This window comes from Pezoporus occidentalis, unplaced genomic scaffold (genome assembly GCF_034315485.1).
Source record: "Pezoporus occidentalis ecotype Australia unplaced genomic scaffold, CSIRO_AGI_Poc_V1 ctg201, whole genome shotgun sequence".
In the NCBI taxonomy this organism is placed as follows: Eukaryota; Metazoa; Chordata; class Aves; order Psittaciformes; family Psittacidae; genus Pezoporus; species Pezoporus occidentalis.
In genome coordinates, this window is record NW_026913868.1 from 770,234 (window position 1) to 788,764 (window position 18,531).

An 18,531-nucleotide genomic window follows, 5' to 3' on the forward strand; every position below is an offset into this window, starting at 1 on the left:
GGCCAGAAAAATAGAGCTGGGTCAACTAAAGAGCCCTGGAAGGCCATCAGTGTGCTTGGAAGCTGCAAAAAGCAGAGTAGCAGCATCTGAAGGATGAGGAAGGGAAGGATGAAGAAACCTTGCTTCAAAACAGCAGCACTGCAAAGCAGAAGAGCATTTCTAACTGAAAGCTGCAGACAGGCAATCCCAGCCTACAGCCCTGAGTTATGATTCCCCAGGACTCCAAGATGAATTTAAATCAAGGCAACAACTGCAATTAGGTAAGGCTGAGCTCTACTACAGGTATAGAGCTGCAAAGCCAGACCCCTCTCCTGCAAGAAGACAGAAGTGCTCTCCAGAACAGGGTGACTGTCCCACAAAGGCTCCAGACCCCATTTTGAGATCATTTCTAGTCACCATTGCCCTGTCTGCGCAGAGGTGTCAAGAGCTGAATGAGCTTCAACGCGATCATGTCTGTCATTGCTACACATGCTTCATCTGCCAGTGTGCTATCAGACTAGGGATTTCCTAAATTCAAAGTCAAGTTTAATTTAACCATTTGAATTAGCTTTTTATGTTCCCACAACAGCTCTTTTGGGGGACCACTCCTATGGGTAGTCCATTTGTTGTCTCTTCTGGGACAGAGGTCAATTAATGCTGGTTTGTGCATGATAAACATATGTTACAGCCCAGAGGAGCAGGCAATAAAGTATTACACTTCCCCATGCAAGGCCAGTGGAGCCTCTGGATAAAGTCATGGCAGGACGAAAGATCCTCTCCATGAATCACATTTGTAACACATAATACTAATCTTCTATACTTCCAAGTCACAATCGTAGAGTAGGACAGGGGAAAAACGTTTATAATCTATTTCTAACATAAATATATGCATTTCTGACTTCTGTGTGACATCAATGGTGGAGAGCTCACTGCGGCTCAACCAAATGGTGGAGGGCCCAACCCAAAAGGGATGTTCCTTTTGGCAGCTCATTCCTTTCCTACCAAAGGAATCTGTCCCTGAAGGACACTATTTCACCTCCACACAACAGCAGAGAACAGGAGGAACCTGTTCCAGGAGCTCCCAGCTCCTGAAGAAAAGCAAAGATCAGTGGTAGTTTACAGATACATTAAAATATTTTTCAAACAGGGTGTAAATTAGACTCCCCATTTACCTGCCAAGATTCCAGTTCAGTCCTTTTCATTCCCCTTGTAAGAACAGCTGGCACAAGCAGCTAACACAGCAGGAAGCATGATTCCTTAAACTACTTTAAGTGTTAGTGACGCATATGTTCTAATCAAGAGTTGGCATCTTTAACATTCTTTGTATTTATTTTAAGAAAGCATTTTAGTTAATCTAAGCAAGAATATTCAAAAGCTACTGTGAAGAAAATACATTTTTGTTTCTGCTCATAGTTTGCAGAACAGACACTGAACACTTTGCCAGCTCATTCAGCAGACATCACTCACTTACATGGCCAAGCAACACGCAGTGAAGAATTACACACAAAAAAAAGCTCCAATTAAACCTCCTAAAGATGAACTTGTGTGCCAAGGACATGCAACACAGCCTTGTCAAGGAGAAGCCAGGGCTGGAGAGGCAGTCAGCATGCAATGGGGCAGAGAAGCCCGTTTCAAGGCAGTTTCCACGTGTTTCTTTGCCATCCTTTGAAAGCACAGCCACAGGACAGCAGTGAAAGGCTGCACAAGGATTGCTTTAAAAAGAGCAAGTTGAGAAACTGCTCTAGGACTGTGCTGAGTGTGGCTGGACAGACAAGACCACATCAGCCAGGCTCTCACCTGTGCTACTCGCTGCATAAAAGAACATAGAATTAAACACTGAAGGTTTGGATAAAAATAGATACTTTGTAGTTCTCCTCTTAAAATTACTGTACAAATAAATAAAATTGCTGTTCATTTAAATATAACCGTTTGGGAAAACTGGACACCAGCAACAGTCTTCTGATGGACCCACTCATTCCAAAGGAAGGCAGAGTTATTCACCATCTCCGAGGCCTCCAGATCGCAGCAGGAAATGATATCTGCAAAGGAAACACACCAAAGTTGCCAAATAAAACAGAGCTTGGCAAGAGCACTGGCCCAAATATGAGGTCCCCTGGCCCACTGCTCTGCCTTGGGGACACTGATAGCATACACTAGGGAGGGTACACAAGCAAGATTTACTCAGTAAAAACTCATGGAATGGTTTGGGTTGGAAAGGACCTTAAAGCTCATCTAATCCCAACACCCCTGCCACAGGCAGGGACACCTTCCACTAGACCAGCTTGCTCAAAGCCCTGTCCAACCTGGCCTTGAACACTGCCAGGGATGGAGCAGCCACAGCTTCTCTGGGCAACCTGGGCCAGGGCCTCATCACCCTCATAGGGAACAACTTCTGCCTAAGATCTCATCTCAATCTCTCCTCTGTCAGTTTAAAGCCATTCCCCCTTGTCCTGTCCCTACAGGCCCTTGTCAAAGCCCCTCTTCAGCTTTCTTGTGGGCCCCTTTAGGTGCTGGAAGCTGCTCTAAGGTCTCTGTGGAGTCTTCTCTTCTCCAGGCTGAGCAAACCCAGTTCTCTCAGCCTGTCTCTCACACTGCCCAGGACACAGTTGGTTTCTGGGCTCAAGCGCTCACTGCTGGGTGATGTTGAGCTTGTCATTGACCGACACTCCCAAGTCCTTCTCCTCAGGGCTGCTCTCAATCCAGTCTCTGCTCATCCTGTGTTTGTGCTTGGGATTGCCCCAGCCCATGTGCAGGACCTTGCTCTTGGCCTTGTTGAACTCCACAATGTTTACACTGTCCCACCTCTCCAGCCTGTCCAGAGCCCTCTGGATGGCGCCCCTTCCCTACAGCATGTCAACTGCAAAACACAGCTTGGTTGTGCTCATTCTGAGCAATGTGAAACTGAAGGACTTCCTGAATCACAGGTGTATCCTTGTCTTTAAAGTCATAAAAGAAAACTCATTCAGATGTTTTTCATGCTGTTCTGAGATTTAGTGTTTGGCTGCCCAACACTGTAGAGTCACTGCCCTAGGATAACAAAGCAATTTTATGATAAAAACTATGGAAAAATAAGTTACTCCTGTTTGAGTCAAACTTGCTATTGGAGAGTTTCGACCGAAGCTCCTAGATTTAGCCTTGCTAGAATCAGAGAATCTCAGCTTCCATCCTACTCCTGATTTTAGATTAGCAAAGTCCAATACGAAATCAGACTGTTTTATAGAATGAAGCATCCATGTATCAGAGTTTAAGACCGCCCCATTTTCAAAAGGCAGGTTGGGGTCCATTCCAGTCCATGCTAACACAGCTGCTGACAGCATTTTCATCAGCACCTCATGGCATAAAGCACTGTGCCACGAGTCACTGCTGCATCAACTCCGATTCACGCCAAATTTCCAAGCGTAATCTGTATTCAGCCAGCTTCTTCCAGACCAGGTGGATACAGTAAATGAAGAGGATTGAGACAGACAGGGTTTTCAGGGATATGTCCTGCCTGTGCTGGTGTTTTTTCATCTAAGCCTAGTCTGCAAACTTATTTACCATTATGGTTTTATATGAAAAGGAAAGACAACAGTAGTAAGCCTGACATTGTGCTGCTACAGCCTTTTTTTCCTCTTTATCCTTGCAAATTCCTCTGGAGCAGGCTAACCACTTCAGGGCTGGCCTGCCAACTAGTGGTACTGTTGCTATTACAGTATGCCAGGCCTCCCATTTCAGGTAGGAGTCCCCAGAACTGACTCAGTTACTCTGGTAGGATTTGCATTTTCAGCTATAAAACTGATTTTTCTAGATAAAAAGAAGCGTTGGTCTTGTCCATTGAGATTTTAGTGAAGCATTTGATGTACCACACAAGGAAGTATTAGATAATCAGGAGAAGACTGGGATTAGTCAAAAAGGAAGATGTCAAGGCAGTTAACCTGTCCCAAGGGGAAACTGAAACTGGTAATTTGGAAATGAAGAGGCTAGAGTGGAGTTTTATCAAGATTGGCACTGGCAACAGTCTTCTTTAATTACTGTTTTAACTAACAGCCTTGGCACAGTTAGAAGTGTGCTGATGACAAAGCTGGAGGTATTACAGTTATCAAAAAGGATGAGGAAATACTCAGTCATTCACTGCTTCTTCTAACTGACAGGATAAAACTTGGAAGTAGAAAACATAAGGTCATGCATCTGCAAGCAAAAGTAACTGCTCTAACCCAGAACTTTATTTATTTGAAGCAACTCAAGTCAAAAAAGGCTTCAGGATACAAAGTAATTATGAGAGGATTAAGTGACAGATATGAAAGGAGAGATGCTATCCTGGAATACATCAGGAAGAGTATTTCCAGACGGGATAATAAATCCTAGCACTTTACAAGGACCTGAAGAGACTCATCTAAAGTGCAGAAATTATTTGTAACTGGAAGAGTTGGAGGAGCCAACATCAATGGAACCAACCAACCAACCTTGAGCAGGAAGAAATGCTGCTAAGGTTACAATTGTTCTCTATAAATAGTTCAGAATGGGCAAACACCCGGGACAAAGAACATTTTAAGCTAAAGGACAAGTCTGTCACAAGATCAGGAGTATTGAACGGATCAGAAAGGCATTTGTGTTGCAAAGGACAATGTCTTTAGCTATAAGGACAGCCAGATGCTCACTCTCAATGACAGTGTCAGACAAAACCTTTGTTTTCATGATGCATTTATCAAATTCTAGAACATGAAGCCCATGACAGCAGAAGACAGGACTTGAAAATCCTGGAAACTCCCTTCTGTATTTTTGTTGCTCTCCTGAAAGACAGAGAATATGACAGACTGCCTTGTATTTTATGTTGGACGTTCAGTGGGCACATAAAACCAACAGCCTCACTGTGGGACTTGGCAAGACCACCAGACTTCCAGTCCAGCCTTTTCCTAGACATTTATCAAGGCCTTTACCTGCCAAAAAGGACAAGAAGCTCCTTGAACATTTGGGCCATCCAGCTCTGATGCCCTCCGAGCATTAAAAGTGCTTTAATTAAAAAAATAAATCTGTCTTTAATCTGACAGTTACTCTCATACCTGAATGCCATATTTAAAATGCACTAACACAAAATATTCAGTAACTTTGCCTAATTCAGCTTTTATTTAGTTAGCAAATCTATTGTAAACGCAACAAACAAGCAGAGTTAAACACTGAAGTGACGGCAGAAACCTGCCCACATTTGTGGAAGTAGATGAGGTTTAGCGTAAAGGACAGGATGGCAATTCCAGACAGCACAGCCAATTCCCTGAACAAACACTATTAAGGGAGCAAAAGTTTTTTTGTTAGAAGCACTTCAAACAAATTCCTTTCCCTAAATGCTTACTGAAGCCTTTTCTAGTTTGACTGCACACTCCCATCACTGAATTTTCAGAACTGCTGTATGTTACATTTGATTTAGAGGGCTTTGGTCACTAACAGAAAATCCCCTTTAAGCTCAGAATAAACAGAGAGTAGCCTGGCAGAGACACTAACCTGAACGTCCTTCATCTCTAGGAGACAGAACGTTGGCGCTTTTTGCCGTAGGAGATCTGCCTGATTCGGACTTCTAGTTGGAAGGCATCCAACCTTTCCTTTGGGTTAAAAGCCAGCATGTCATGCAGGAGCTTGCAGAGATCACCTGGCATGGACTTCTTCTTCAGGGGTATCTGTAACTTCATGTTGGGGTTCTCCAGCAATGCTTCTCCAAGGGGAACAAGCTCCTTCCCTTGGCAGATGTAAGTTCCTAAACACAGGTTGGAAGGAGTCAGGTTGTACAGTAAAAGTGCACAAAACACTGTCATGTGCAGTATGGATAGACAATCTGGAAAACAATACATCTGGAGGGCTTATCACTTACTAAGAGACAACTGCCAAGTCAAATACTGGGAGAGGCTGTTTGATCAGAGAGGCTTTTACTTTGAAATAGTAATCACGATGTTGCACAAGGCTGTGTGAGCAGGCATGTGGAACACAGGGAGCAAGTTTAAGCACGGTGTGCTCAGCAAGCAGCTATATGGACCATCTGCAGAAATATGGGCTGCTGAAATGAACTGCCTCCATTTTACTCCCTACGACCAGACTGAGAAGCTCTAGGAGAGGGAGGGAGACTATGCTTGGCTGAGGTGACTTGGAAAGAGTTAAACACAAAACTTATTTGCTCAGTTAGTCAAACGGATTTCAATTCAAATGACAGCACAGGCCATTTACTGTTAGCCAACTTCTCCTCAGCAAGATTAAGGAAGGGAAATGTAAATTTGCTCCTGGTAATCTAAATTTCACTGGTTGTTGAAAATGATTAACCGGCTTCCAAACCAGACAGTAGAAAGAGCTTTGCTCACTCAAGCTGTGCTGCCCCTGCACCAAGCAAAGAATAAACGTTTCAGAGGCAGTGACCTGTCTGTGCATAGAAAAGGCTGGCCTTGCACACTCCTTATCACAACTTGGCGGGGAGCTATTTTAATGAAATCTGCTCATGCTTTGGTCTCAGCTGCAACCATTTGCTTATTTCTGTAGGCAGGAGCTAAAACATTTATCAGTGTTTGGCATTTTAAAAAGAAACAAATAAGAGAATTAGAACTGAGCCTACTTGGAAGATAGAAAAAAAATATTACAGGAGTAGCACAATAGCTTCTCAAAGTTCCTCATGGAAATTCCTTTTAAGAATTTAAACATTTCAAAGACAGACAGACAGGTATGCCATGATCTCAGAGCCTGGGTAGATGTCTTCAATTATTATGCTAATGTGCATGACTGGCATTCTCTCCCCTTGAGATGGATTTTCCACTGCAATATACTTTCCTGAAATCATTTAGTACAAAGTATTTCAAGCGTGCATTTCTGTGGGGGATTTGGAAGAAGGAGGCGGCAGTGGGGAAGGAGGGAATGAGCAAGGAGGCCACCAGAGGAGTCATCCCTGCGAGATCATGCATCTCTAAACTGTGAGGAAACTCAGCCAGATGGCAACGAAGCTCTTCAAAACACCCTTTCCAAGTCTATTATTTGGCTCTTTGGAACATCCTTTCAGTGCTCCAACTGATCCCATACCTTGGTTATGCCAAGTCAAGGCTACAAGCAAACTCATAAGCCCAATTCCATAAAAGTTTTGGTTTTAAGAGCATTTAAAGCATTTCTGAGCAAATGGAAGCATATAGATACTAAATCCTCTATAAAGAATATAGCTGTGAGACAGATGCCTCACCAACAGCTATAAGTATTTTTCCCGTTATAATTTTTTAGCAATAACAAGGGCCAAATCCGTTTTTGAAGAGCATTCCTTGGGGTAAGGAATGCCTGAGAGCAGAGAAGCCAGAAGCGATCTTTCCCTCAGCCTTTAAATCCCCCAGAGTATTTGTAAATCTTTTAATCTTCCAAATAAAATAATGATTTCTAAATAGAAAAAGCATTCCCTCTGCTTTAGTGATATGTCTCTAAGACTTGAAAACCCAGCATGAGAAGCAACCAAGTTAAAACAATGCATGCAGAAGAAAAAGATTTCTTTGCAGTTCTCTTGAAAACAAAAAAAACAAACACATTCCCCCCCCGCCCCAAACAGTCAGATTTGTGTTTCTTGGGCTGCAAATTCCCAGAAAAAGGCAAATCCAAAGCACATATGCCACAGCATTTGTAACTATGCCTGGGAGAACATCTCTCAGATCCAGAGCCTTCAGTGACAACTGGACAGCACTGATCTGATCCTCACCAAGCAATTCCTTCTCAGAATCCCCATCTCGGAAAGTGATCCTCTCGACCATAGCCCAGAAAATGATCCCAAGGGCAAAGATGTCAGCCTTAGCAGTGTAGTGACCTTCCCATACTTCTGGAGCCATGTAGAAGTTGGATCCACATGCAGAAGAGAAACGATGCCGGTTCACGTTCCCTTTCTCCTGACACACCTTGCTGAGACCAAAATCTGCCACCTGTAATGCATGTAAAGAAAGTAAAAATCAGTTATTCACAAACACTAAGTTTTCAAACAGCAGCTCAGTGAATTCCGCTCCAAAATCCACCGCAGCATGGTGGGTGCAAACACTGGTGAGCAAGAGCTAGTTATTTCCTGTTAGCTGTCCCTTCCCAATTCCTTTCCTGTTGGTTGCTCCCCTTCCTAAGATGGGCAAACCAGGCATCTGATCATTATCTTTCTGTCAAGTTCACTCTGATTACATCTAATTGGGCATTAACATACCTTGAAAACCACCTGTGGTAGAAGCAGCTCATACTGTTCCACAGTGAGCGCACCAAATCTCTTGCATTACCATTATTATCCACAGTGATTAAGATGACATGGATTTAAGTGTCACTTGACAGCTCTAAGAGTCGAAGTACAAATACCATTATTGATCTGAATGGTCAAAACATGAATTATCTGAATGCACCAACCTACTTTTTTATGTCCTAACTACTCGAACTCTTGGGATTGCAAGTTCAGGAGCAAGCTGGCTTCCAGCTTTTTGTAGAGCTGGAACAGCTTCTCAGTCTACTGTTACAATAAGCACAGCTAGCCAGTGCTTATCTCAATCAGGGCACCAATATGAAGCACAAAGACGTTCCCTGCCTCCCCTGAACATCAATATGTGCTTGAGGCAGCAATACTGTTATAACAGGGCAGTATGTTCTTAAAGTTTAAGGGCACAGAAAATATTGCTTCATTTTGGATGGATCATGATCTCTCTGATGATCTAGAATGCAGAAGCTTGAGAGCCCTGAACTGCTCCTGTCAACAGATAAGCAGTGGATGAAGGATGTTACAGAAAAACACCATTGTGACCTTTATATCCTTCCAAGACTCCTTAAAAAAAAAAAAGCCCACAACTGATATCAGATGTTCTGAATATGCTTATTACAAGTACCACAAGACTTATCAAAAGCCCATTCCAAAGCACATGACATGTATGCATGTAGAATCACAGAATAGTTCAGGTTGGAAAGGACCATCAAAGATCATCTTGTCCAGCCCACCTGCAATGAGCAGGGACAACTTCATCTAGATCAGGTTGCCCAGAATCGCATCCAGCCTGGCCTTGAACATCACCAGGGATGGCTCATCTACCACCTCTATGGGCAACCTGTGCCAGTGTTTTACAACCCTCACTGTAAAAAATTTCTTCCTCATCCAGCCTGAATCTTCCTCTTTCAGTTTAAAACCATCACCCCTCGTCCTATCCCAGTCTTTCTTATAGGCCCTTTTTAAGAACTGAAAGACTACAATACAGTCTCCCTAGAGTCTTCTCCAGGCTGAGCAACCCCAACTCTCTCAGCCATTACTAACAGGAGAGGTGCTCCATCCTCTGATAATTTCTGTGGCCCTTCTCTGGGCCATCTCCAACATGTCCACATCTTTCCCATACTGAGGGCCCCAGAACTGAATGCAGGACAGGTCTCACAGAGCAGAGGGGCTGAATCACCTCGCTTGACCTGATGGTCACAATTCTTTGGATGCAGCCCAAGATACGACTGGCCTTCTGTGCTGCAAGCGCACACTGCCAGCTCGTGTCCAATTTTTCATTCACCATTATCCCCAGTCCTTCCCCTCAGGGGTACTCTCAATCCCTTCATTCCCCTGCGTGTATTGGTCTGCTGTGTAGAGTACATACTCATTACAACAAAGTTTTATTCCCTTACCTTTACTATGGGACTTCCACGTCTATGAGAAATCAGAATATTGTCGGATTTCAGGTCTCTATGCACTATCTGGTTTCTGTGCAGGAAAGCCACGGCGCTGCTGAGCTGCTGCATGAAGCTGTTGTTCAGCTGAGCATCAGGGCTGCGGGACAGCAGGTATTCATTCATGTTGCCACCATCACAGAACTCCATCACAAACCACAGAAAGCAGGCTGATTTGGGATCCATGCACCTTCGTCCTTTCAGGCAGGTCTCAATGAGTAGCAAGTGGCTGTCTGATTTCCTGTAATGATGACTAATGGGCTGAAAGACTTGGCCATTCTGCAGGATACACTCCTCCAACTGGATCACATTTTCGTGTTGCCTCTGGATGCTCTGCAGGGCCCAGAACTCCTGCAAAGCCAGTTCTACATTTTCGGGGACACCACAGTGTATCCTTTTTACAGCTACTTTGCTTCTAGTTTGGTTAAGGATGGCCTCATAAACCACCCCATAGTTCCCTCGGCCCACTTCCCGAATGATGCTGTACTTGGCTTCCTCAGCCATCCCTCACTTCAGCCCAGTGAACAGCAAATCAGAGGAAAATATTTGAACTCATGGCAATCAGTCACCTGCAGTAAAAACCCTGAAAGAGAAGGGGATAAAAAGCTTAAAACTCCCCCAACAAAGCAGCTTACCAATCATTAACTGCAAATACTTCCAAGTCGTATCAATTCTAGCAGTATATGCATTGGTTTATGATGCAGCTTCATGAGAACCAGCAGCTAAAACAGGGTTCCAAGAGAAAGTCTATATCCATGGTAACTTTGAGACATTAGAGAGTACAATCCTGGCTGCACAGTAGGATAGAACCACCTATGAAGTGACATTGATTTGTCCACAGTGGAAAAAGCTTACTGAGAAAGAAAAAGATCTATGTAGACATGTTTCCTAAGCAGGGCAGGGAAGGAAAGACAAGACCTCCTGGGTAACAACTGAACTTACTTTCACCAGAATTGACTTTTGAAGAAATAAAGTTAGCCAGAAGTGCCAGTCTGGCACTAAATCTTCACTCTCACTCCTGCTCCAGTAAATTTATTTATCTGTCAATGGCTACCTCATGCCCCTGCACTTCAACTACCAATTTTCTACCAGTCCATGCCCTGATGCTCACTCTTTCCAGCTCACCCTCTTCCAATCCCTTTGCAAGCCTTACACTGCACTTCCCACTCTGGCACAAGCTCCCTGTCCCACTCCCAGGATCCCCATCCCAGGTCATTCATCACTTCACTGACTACTGCAGGTTCCTGCTGCAATTCCCATGGTCCCTTGTTCAATTCCTCCCCTATTCCCCAATAACCCTCTCCCTTTTCAGCCTCTCGTTTCACCCCTCTGCCTGTGCCAGTGTTCTTCAGCACCATTCTGCTTGGCTCCCTAATAACATATCACTCATTCTCTGCTTTCATGCCCCACATGTTCCTTTTCCAATCCTCTTAACGCTTCCCCCTTCTCCCTATCCCACCTGCTTCAAAGCCTTCAGTTCCCCTCAAGCTCTTCTCCCTTCCCAAACCTTCAGTCCAGCTCCCCCAACATAACCCCCCTCTTCCCAGCAAACCCCAGCTTCCTTCTCCACCCCATCCTTCCTGAAGCTCTATCCCCCTGCTGTGCCCCCTTCTCAAATCTCTCATCCTTTTCCCCAGACCTCAGCCCCCCCACTCCTCTCCAAAGCAGGTTTGGGAAGAGCCTAAACCCTTTCACCAAACCTATTCCCACCGTATCCCAGCCGCGCCCCCTGAAATAAGACACAACCCTGTGCCCAGCTCCGGTTCCCCACCTCCATTCACCCCTGCCTCACCTCAGCCGCTTCCCCACCTCACTCTCCCCCAGGCCCTTCCCCATACCCCGCCTCCACTAGCTTCACAGGCCCAGCTCTTCCCAGCATCCCATCTAAACGCCTTTCCCCTCCCCTCAGATAACTTTCCCCACCCTCAAGTCCCAGTTCCTTCCCCACCTTAGCCCCTTTCCCCATCCCCCCGGCTCGGCCCAGCTCTTCCCGCCTAACACCCCCGCCCTACCTCCACCATCCCCTCAGCTCCAGCACTTCCCAGTACCTCAAGTAAGACCCCGTGGTCAGCTCAGGCCGCTGCTCTACCTCAGGTCACTTACCCACCCACCCCCAGCTCCTTCCCTACCTCAGGTCCCTGCCCCATTCCCCAGCAGCCACTCAGACCCGTCCCGTCCCCACTTCCCCCGCCGCAACCCCCTCCCCACCCGTCCGCACTGCCACAGTCCTCCTCACCACCGGCTCCAGCCGCAACACCCTCCCCGCCCGTCCGCACTGCCACCGTCCTCCTCGCCACCGTCCTCCTCGCCACCGTCCTCCTCGCCACCGGCTCCAGCCGCAACCCCCTCCCCACCCGTCCGCACTGCCACCGTCCTCCTCACCACCGGCTCCAGCCGCAGCCGCAATTCCCGCGCCGACAAGCGGCCCCACCCACTGCCAGCAGCCTACCAATCAGGAGGAGGGAGGCGCCGTCCAGCCAATCACAAGTCAGAGAGAGGGAGGTGGGTCCTCCAGCGGACCAATCGGCGAACGCTTCTCCTTCCCCCGCGCAAGCAGCCCGGGAAAAGAAGTTGTGCGCCTGCGTGACGGTGGCAGCACGTGAGAACTACAAATCCCAGCAGACTCTGCGGTGGACGATGGGTGCCGGGTGAGACCAAATCTCCTCACGGTGCCGCGGTGCTGGAGCTGATGCTTGCAAGGGGCGCGGCGGGGAGGGCAGTGACCTTCCGTCCGTCCTTCCGTCCGTCTGTCTGTTTCTCCGTCCCCTTAGCCAGGCAACTGTGCAACTGTCCGCCTGGCCGTGTTTCCAGGCTAAAATGTAATATTACGAGGTGTCTTTGCGGTGTGTGTTTAAACTGCTGGAGAGATCTGTGTCCTAAATACACCCTTAACATTGATGGGGTTGGGAAGAAGGACCAGCAAGGAGCAGCTGGGACCATCTGCACCCCAGCAAACAGGAGCAAGAAAACACATGGAATATCCACCCTGGTTGCACTTGCATTGGGAATGGCAACCAAATAAAAACCCACCTTGGTCCCACATGTCATCCTGGAGGACAATGATGGGGATTCAGGAGCTGCAGCTGGGATTCAGACTGATGGCTGGAGCATCCTGGTCTTCTGGCATTAATCACCAAGGCTGGGGAGGTTTCCCCTGTGGCCAACCTGTGTGTCCATTGCATACCCTCAATATTGGTTTTAATAACAGCCAGTGCTCTCAATATGAAATAAAATCACTGTGTTGATCTGAAATGTTTCCTTGCATCTTAAAAAAAAAAAAAAAGGCTTCAGACCCAGGGTTGCTGTATCACACACCCAGGAGCACATCAGCCCCAAATCCTGCCTCCACATGGGGATGCTATGGGGAGGATGAGCCCAGTAGGATGTGAGGTACCATACCATTGCCTTCATATCCTACTGACAGGGAGGGTTTTAATTGCCTCTGCTGGATTCTTACTCCTTTATTATCACGGCAGTATCCTTCAGCCATGGCAATGTCCCACAGCAAGGAACTCACAACTCATGCCTCGCCTCTCCCCTTCCAGCCACCCATGTTGGGGTGCTGAGGGGTTGGGGAATATTTTAATGGAGCAATCTAAATTAATAAAGACAAAATAAATCAAAATCCCTGAATGTTAAACATTGGGCCTGCTGGGACAGTTTGGACTCTATTAAAAAGCGTTGCACATTCCTCTGGTGACTCAGAGGTTTTATGTGCTAAAGACGACAGTGATGTAGCAGTTTTTCTTTCACAAAGCACTAAATGCTAGGGTTTGGGGGTTATTTTTTGATGCATTGTGGTTTAGTGGATACCAGCCTAGGCTCCTTGCTGGGAAGATCCTGGGACCTGCACTGGGATCAGTGGGGAAGGTGGAGGGTGCAAGCCTGGTCAGATGGGCAGGACTGATGGGTGAGAGGAGAGATTTAGTTGCTGCTGAGCAAAGAAATCCCTTATTGTTTTTTGTTTGGTTGGTTTTTTTTTATTGATTGCTGATCCTGTTTCATTAAACTTCAAGCTCCTTTTCCCTGGCATAAGCCTGGCTGGAGGCAGTGTGAGCGTTTTGGGACTGCATGACTATGGATGTGTGCTGGTGCTTTGGGGTCAGAGCCATCCTCTGCTCCAGGATAGGGTCACTGGCACCTTGAAACCCAAATCCTACCCCAAACCAACACAGGGCATGTGTGATGGGAATTCTGGGTTGTTTTCGGCACATTGTCAGCATCTGTAGACATTGTGGTATCTATAAGCTATGGCAATGTCCTAGGGAAGCTGATTGCTAATTATCTCCCTCCCACCCAGGGAAAGCTGCTCCATCACAGCCAAATGTCAACCATCAGCAGCAAGGGGGACACAGGGGGTCCGGGTACCAGCAGGGATGAAGCTGTGTCTTCATCCTGTGTCCAGCAGAGGATGGCATGGGGTGGGCATGCAAGAACAGAAAGGAAAACATCCCATCAGGGTGAAAACTCGTTTGTCCACCCCGCGGCAGAGGGGTGGGTGTTGGTGGTGGCTGCGGGGACTTTCCGACCACCTGATGGATGTTGGGGGAGTGGGGACGGCCGCTTTTCCCCCCCTGAAATAGCCGCTGGTGGGAAATGAGTCACTGGTTTCAATCTGGTTTCTCGCCAGCCCATCCCTGCCGCCATCCATCAGACGGGGCTGAGCCAAGCAGACTTTTTCCCCCAGGGAAGATTTCTTTTTCATGGGAAAATGAGGAGACAGGGGGTGCCGTGTCCCCAAAGGAAGAAGTGAGTAGATGGCTGGAACATCATCCTGCCCATCTTCCACGTGCTGGCCCCAGGGGTTGAACATAAATATAGCAATCAAGAGGTAACAGCATCACTGCTCCTGGATGCTCTGGGAGGCAGAGAGCCTCGGACAGCAGTTTTTCAGCTGGCCCCAAGGCTGTGTTTGGAGCCCCAAACCCATGTACATGTATATGGACATGCCCACACTTCCCATGCCATGGGTTAAAATCTTTTCCCTACAAAGCTCTTTCTCTGCTCTGAAATGTGGTTTTGGGATTTGCCTAAAGTCAAGAGCTTTTCCCCGAAAATTCAGCCTGTGGTGCTAATAATGTGAGTTTCCCACACCAGAATCAAGCTCCTCTCCAGCAGGATCCCCTGCTTGCACTGTGGAGGGGACGTACAAGGGATCACACACCATATGTTGGAGCATATTTGGGGTCAGATCTACCATTTTCTCCCTCCATTCGAACAAAATATTGCTCCACAGCCTTTTTAACAGCACCCCCAGCATCCCATCTTCCACCCACCAACCTCCCGGTCACTGCATTGCTTCTCGGAGCCGAGCATCCCATGCAATGCTCCAGATGTGGCTTCACGGGTGATGGAATAACGAGGGATAATGGCTTAGGGCATTTCTTCTGAAATTCAGATATTCTCTCAGCTTTCAGGCGCTGTCGTCTCAACAGCCTTAATTCATCAGTAAGAGGTAATTTGTGAAAGGATGGATGATCTTCAGCAAAGTCTTATTGCTCCCTGTTCCACCGCTAGTAAGTGGCTGCAGAAGGGTTTGAGTGACAGCTAAATGAGCACAATCGGGTTTTCAATAAAACTGCAATTTCTAACGAGATGACACAAATACTTGGCAGGGCCCCACTGAGCCCCCACTGCTCGCTGAGGCTGAGCTCTTGTGTTGCTGGCAGTATCTGCCATCAGTTTTATTTCTTGATGAACCTATTCATGGTTCTGCTTGGAGAAGGCTGCAGACTGTTGTCAAGCTGTGCTCTGCTTTGTAGGTTCAAGCCAAGGTGGGCATGTGGTGATGATGGTGACAGCTAATATCCATGCGGCCCATGAGAGAGCAGAGCTGAGGAGGGTAGAGCCATAGGGACATTTGGGGATGGTGTGTCCCAGAATGGGGTAACCAGGAGGGTGGTCTGGGATGCTGCACAAAAATTGCGTTGAATGGCAAATTTGGAGATGCTTCAAAAAAAGACATCGCCTATCTTTGTCCTTTGTGTAGGGTTGATGTGACAGGACTCCAAAAACCAACACCAGAGGAAAGGTAGGACCTCCAGAACCACCAGCAAGCAAAGCAGGTGCTGTGGAGGATTTATGATCTGGTCAGGGCAGTTTGGTCCCTGGTTCATTCAAAAAACACCAGGATAGAGAGTCCATCACCTTATTGTGGGTCAAAGCTGCTCCCCAGCTGCCACAGCTTTCCAAGAGCTGCCCCATCGCCACTGGGAGCAGCTCGGAGATGGAGATGGGTGGAGATGGCCATATCCTATGACTCCTGTGGTCACTACAGGCTGTGGGGTGAAATATCTCTGTCTTTATTACTTTAAATAAAGGCCCTCCTAGTCCCTTTTTGGTCCCTGTCTTTCATCACCCTTGGGTCAGAAAGTCCCAGAAAGGCAGAATGGGACTTCTAGGGGGCTCTAGTCCCAACCCTGCTCAAAGTAGGGCCAACCTCAAAGCAGATTATGGTGCTCAGCACCAATCCAAACATGGTTCCAGCATCTCCAAAGATTAAACCTTGAGGCAGTGCCAAGAGAAGCAGCCACATCCCTTGGGCCTCAGGGGTAATACCTCCCTTTCCCAATGCAAAGTGGAGCTTCTGTGTCCAAATTGGCCCTTCCCAGCAGCAGGGATGAAGGGCAGCAAGCAGAAATTATGATCTTCCTAGATGTCACCTCAAGCTGAATCACTCTAGTCTCTCTATTACAGGAATATCATCTTTGCTTCTTTCCTGCTTGATGTAAAGTGCAGGAAGGGATTGCTCTCCCCTTCCTTTCATGTTTTTTTTTCCTTAACATTTCCCCAGTCTCTCAACTCATCCATTGTTGGCCCCAGCCTTATTTCAGGCAGACTGTGGTGGAGACCCAGCAGTGAAGTCATCATTGCCCACATTGCAACCAGGCAGAGGATAATGTGCTGCTTTGCCCATGAAGAGCTGCATCTGCATGGGTTTCTATCCCACCAGATCCTCCTGCTTCCCATCAAACCCCTTAAAAGCTCATCCAACTCACTAAAGTGGGGGAAGACCAACCTGAGAGAGAATCAGCTTATTTTCCCACCCAATCAATTGAATCAGCTGCAACCCAGTTGCAATAGCACCCACAGCACCCTTCACCTCCATAGTGATGGAGCCAAAGGGTACCCCCCATGGCAGCCATCCCTGTCAGAAAAGAGCTACATTCCCCACACACACACCACCCTTTGCATTCAGTTTTGAGGTTCACTTTCTCCACCCCTGCCCAGAGCATCTGCCTCCTGCTCAGTGCACGCAGGTCTCCAGGCAACCCTCAGCACCCTCAGCAGGGCTGCCAGTGGTCCCCACACATGGCCCAGAGCCAGGTGCCTCTGTTAAGGTTTATCAAGAGTGAAGGAGGCAAACAGGTTCCCATTGTGCTTGGCAAGTCCTTGCCTGCCACCCAGCAGGACTCAGCTGGCTGCGGTGCTCAGTGGCTGTGCAAGACCCAGCTTGGTGAGGAGACATAGTGTGCCAGCCCTGCTCTCCTGCCCAGCCCTGAGCTGCTTTCTGGGGAGCAGAAATAGCTTGAACCTTCATAACGCTCATCCTCACCCTGCCCCCAGTCATTGCCAATAGGAGTAAATCAGCAGCATTATCTGCACCCCACTTGTGGCATTTATCAACCCCAAACTGAGGCAGTGAAGCCTTTTAAACTGCTCCTTCATCTTATGAAAGCATCAGACTGAGGCTGCCCGTGAGCAGGATGTGGCCCTGGCATCAAGTGTCTGATTCTTGAAAAGCTACTGGAAAATTACCTCCTGGGCACTAGTACCCAAGCAGGGGCCAGGAAATGAAGTGATGCTCAGGGGAATGTTTTTCTTGGTGGAGGGGATTGCTGTCCTATAAACACCAGGGGTTAATCAGGAAAATAATCCGGCAGTATCCAAAAGTGAACATGGGAGGCTTGGGTATGTCCTTGGCCCCTCCAGCTGCGGGAAGATCCATGAGACTGGGGAACAACAAAACTTCCCAGCTCCCGAGTTTTCCAGCTCCTGCATCCTCCAAGCAGCTTTTGAATCCTCTCCATGTTTCCCTTGTGCCAGATCCCATCTGCTTTATGTCCGCTTTCTGAAAAGGATCGTTGCTTTTCGCTGCTAATTGCCTGTCACTTCGAATCCTCCTGCTCCGCCTCACCAGAGCTGTTCTTCCCCTCCCCTGCCCCAAACCGCGGAGGAAAGCGCTCAGTTGGACCTAACTTTGAAGCAGAAATGCCCCAAAACCTTAACAAATCCTAAAATTAATCCTAATTTTATCCTAATTTTACAAGGAGTCAATGGTCTCCAGATCCCAAACCCATTCCCTCCCCAGTACTGCTGATGGGAGCTTAGCTGGACCTGGAAAAACCTGGAAACGCTGCAGAACTGGGTGTTTCTCCTGCCTAGCACGCTGGGTTTGGGCACCTCGGCTGTCAATCACCCCCCTCCACCCCTTTGTTAATTAGCAAGACTGTAAACCACGTCACCCGATGTCATTTGCTGCCTCCTGCTCCTGCCAGCTCAACAGCATCATTATCAATGGCTCAAACAAGGAGATGTGGAGGCAACCCCATTTGGCCAGGTTAGGGGAGAAAAGGCTGTGGCACTTCAATAAATGCTGAGAAATTACTATTTGGGGGGGGCTGCGGAGGGAACAGCAGCACCAAGAGCTTGTGAAATTACCCCAGGAAAGGACAAAAGAAGCGCGAAGCCTTTCTCTGGCTGCTCAGCTTTGCGTAAGAGGCAGGGAATATGGCCTTATGAAAAAACAAGTGATTAAGGAAGGATGAAGCAATATCTGTATCTCTCTCTAGATATATATCAAATAGATATTTCAAGTTTAAAAATAAGTATCGATTATATATATATCTTTAATAAAGCAGAGATTATCTCCAGCGCTCACCTGGGAACAAGATGTGGAACCGCTTCACC

At 47.3% G+C, this 18,531-nt stretch overlaps 1 protein-coding gene across 2 annotated transcripts; it reads right to left on the reverse strand.

Annotated features, from left to right (window-relative positions):
• Positions 1 to 1,289: 1,289 nt before the first annotated feature.
• Positions 1,290 to 10,805, reverse strand: LOC134163581 (serine/threonine-protein kinase PDIK1L-like). Of its 2 annotated transcripts, XM_062618536.1 has the most exons (5): positions 10,552 to 10,805; positions 9,580 to 10,190; positions 7,661 to 7,877; positions 5,455 to 5,704; positions 1,290 to 2,018 (listed from the first exon to the last, which is right to left on the reverse strand). In XM_062618536.1, the coding sequence occupies exons 2-4, from the start codon at positions 10,123 to 10,125 to the stop codon at positions 5,472 to 5,474; spliced, it is 996 nt and encodes a 331-aa protein (XP_062474520.1). In that variant the 5' UTR covers positions 10,126 to 10,190; positions 10,552 to 10,805; the 3' UTR covers positions 1,290 to 2,018; positions 5,455 to 5,471. The 2 variants fall into 2 exon arrangements, with proteins under 2 accessions (XP_062474520.1, XP_062474519.1); XM_062618535.1 differs by lacking the exon at positions 10,552 to 10,805 and having other exon boundaries at positions 9,580 to 10,472.
• Between the last annotated feature and the right edge of the window lie 7,726 nt (positions 10,806 to 18,531).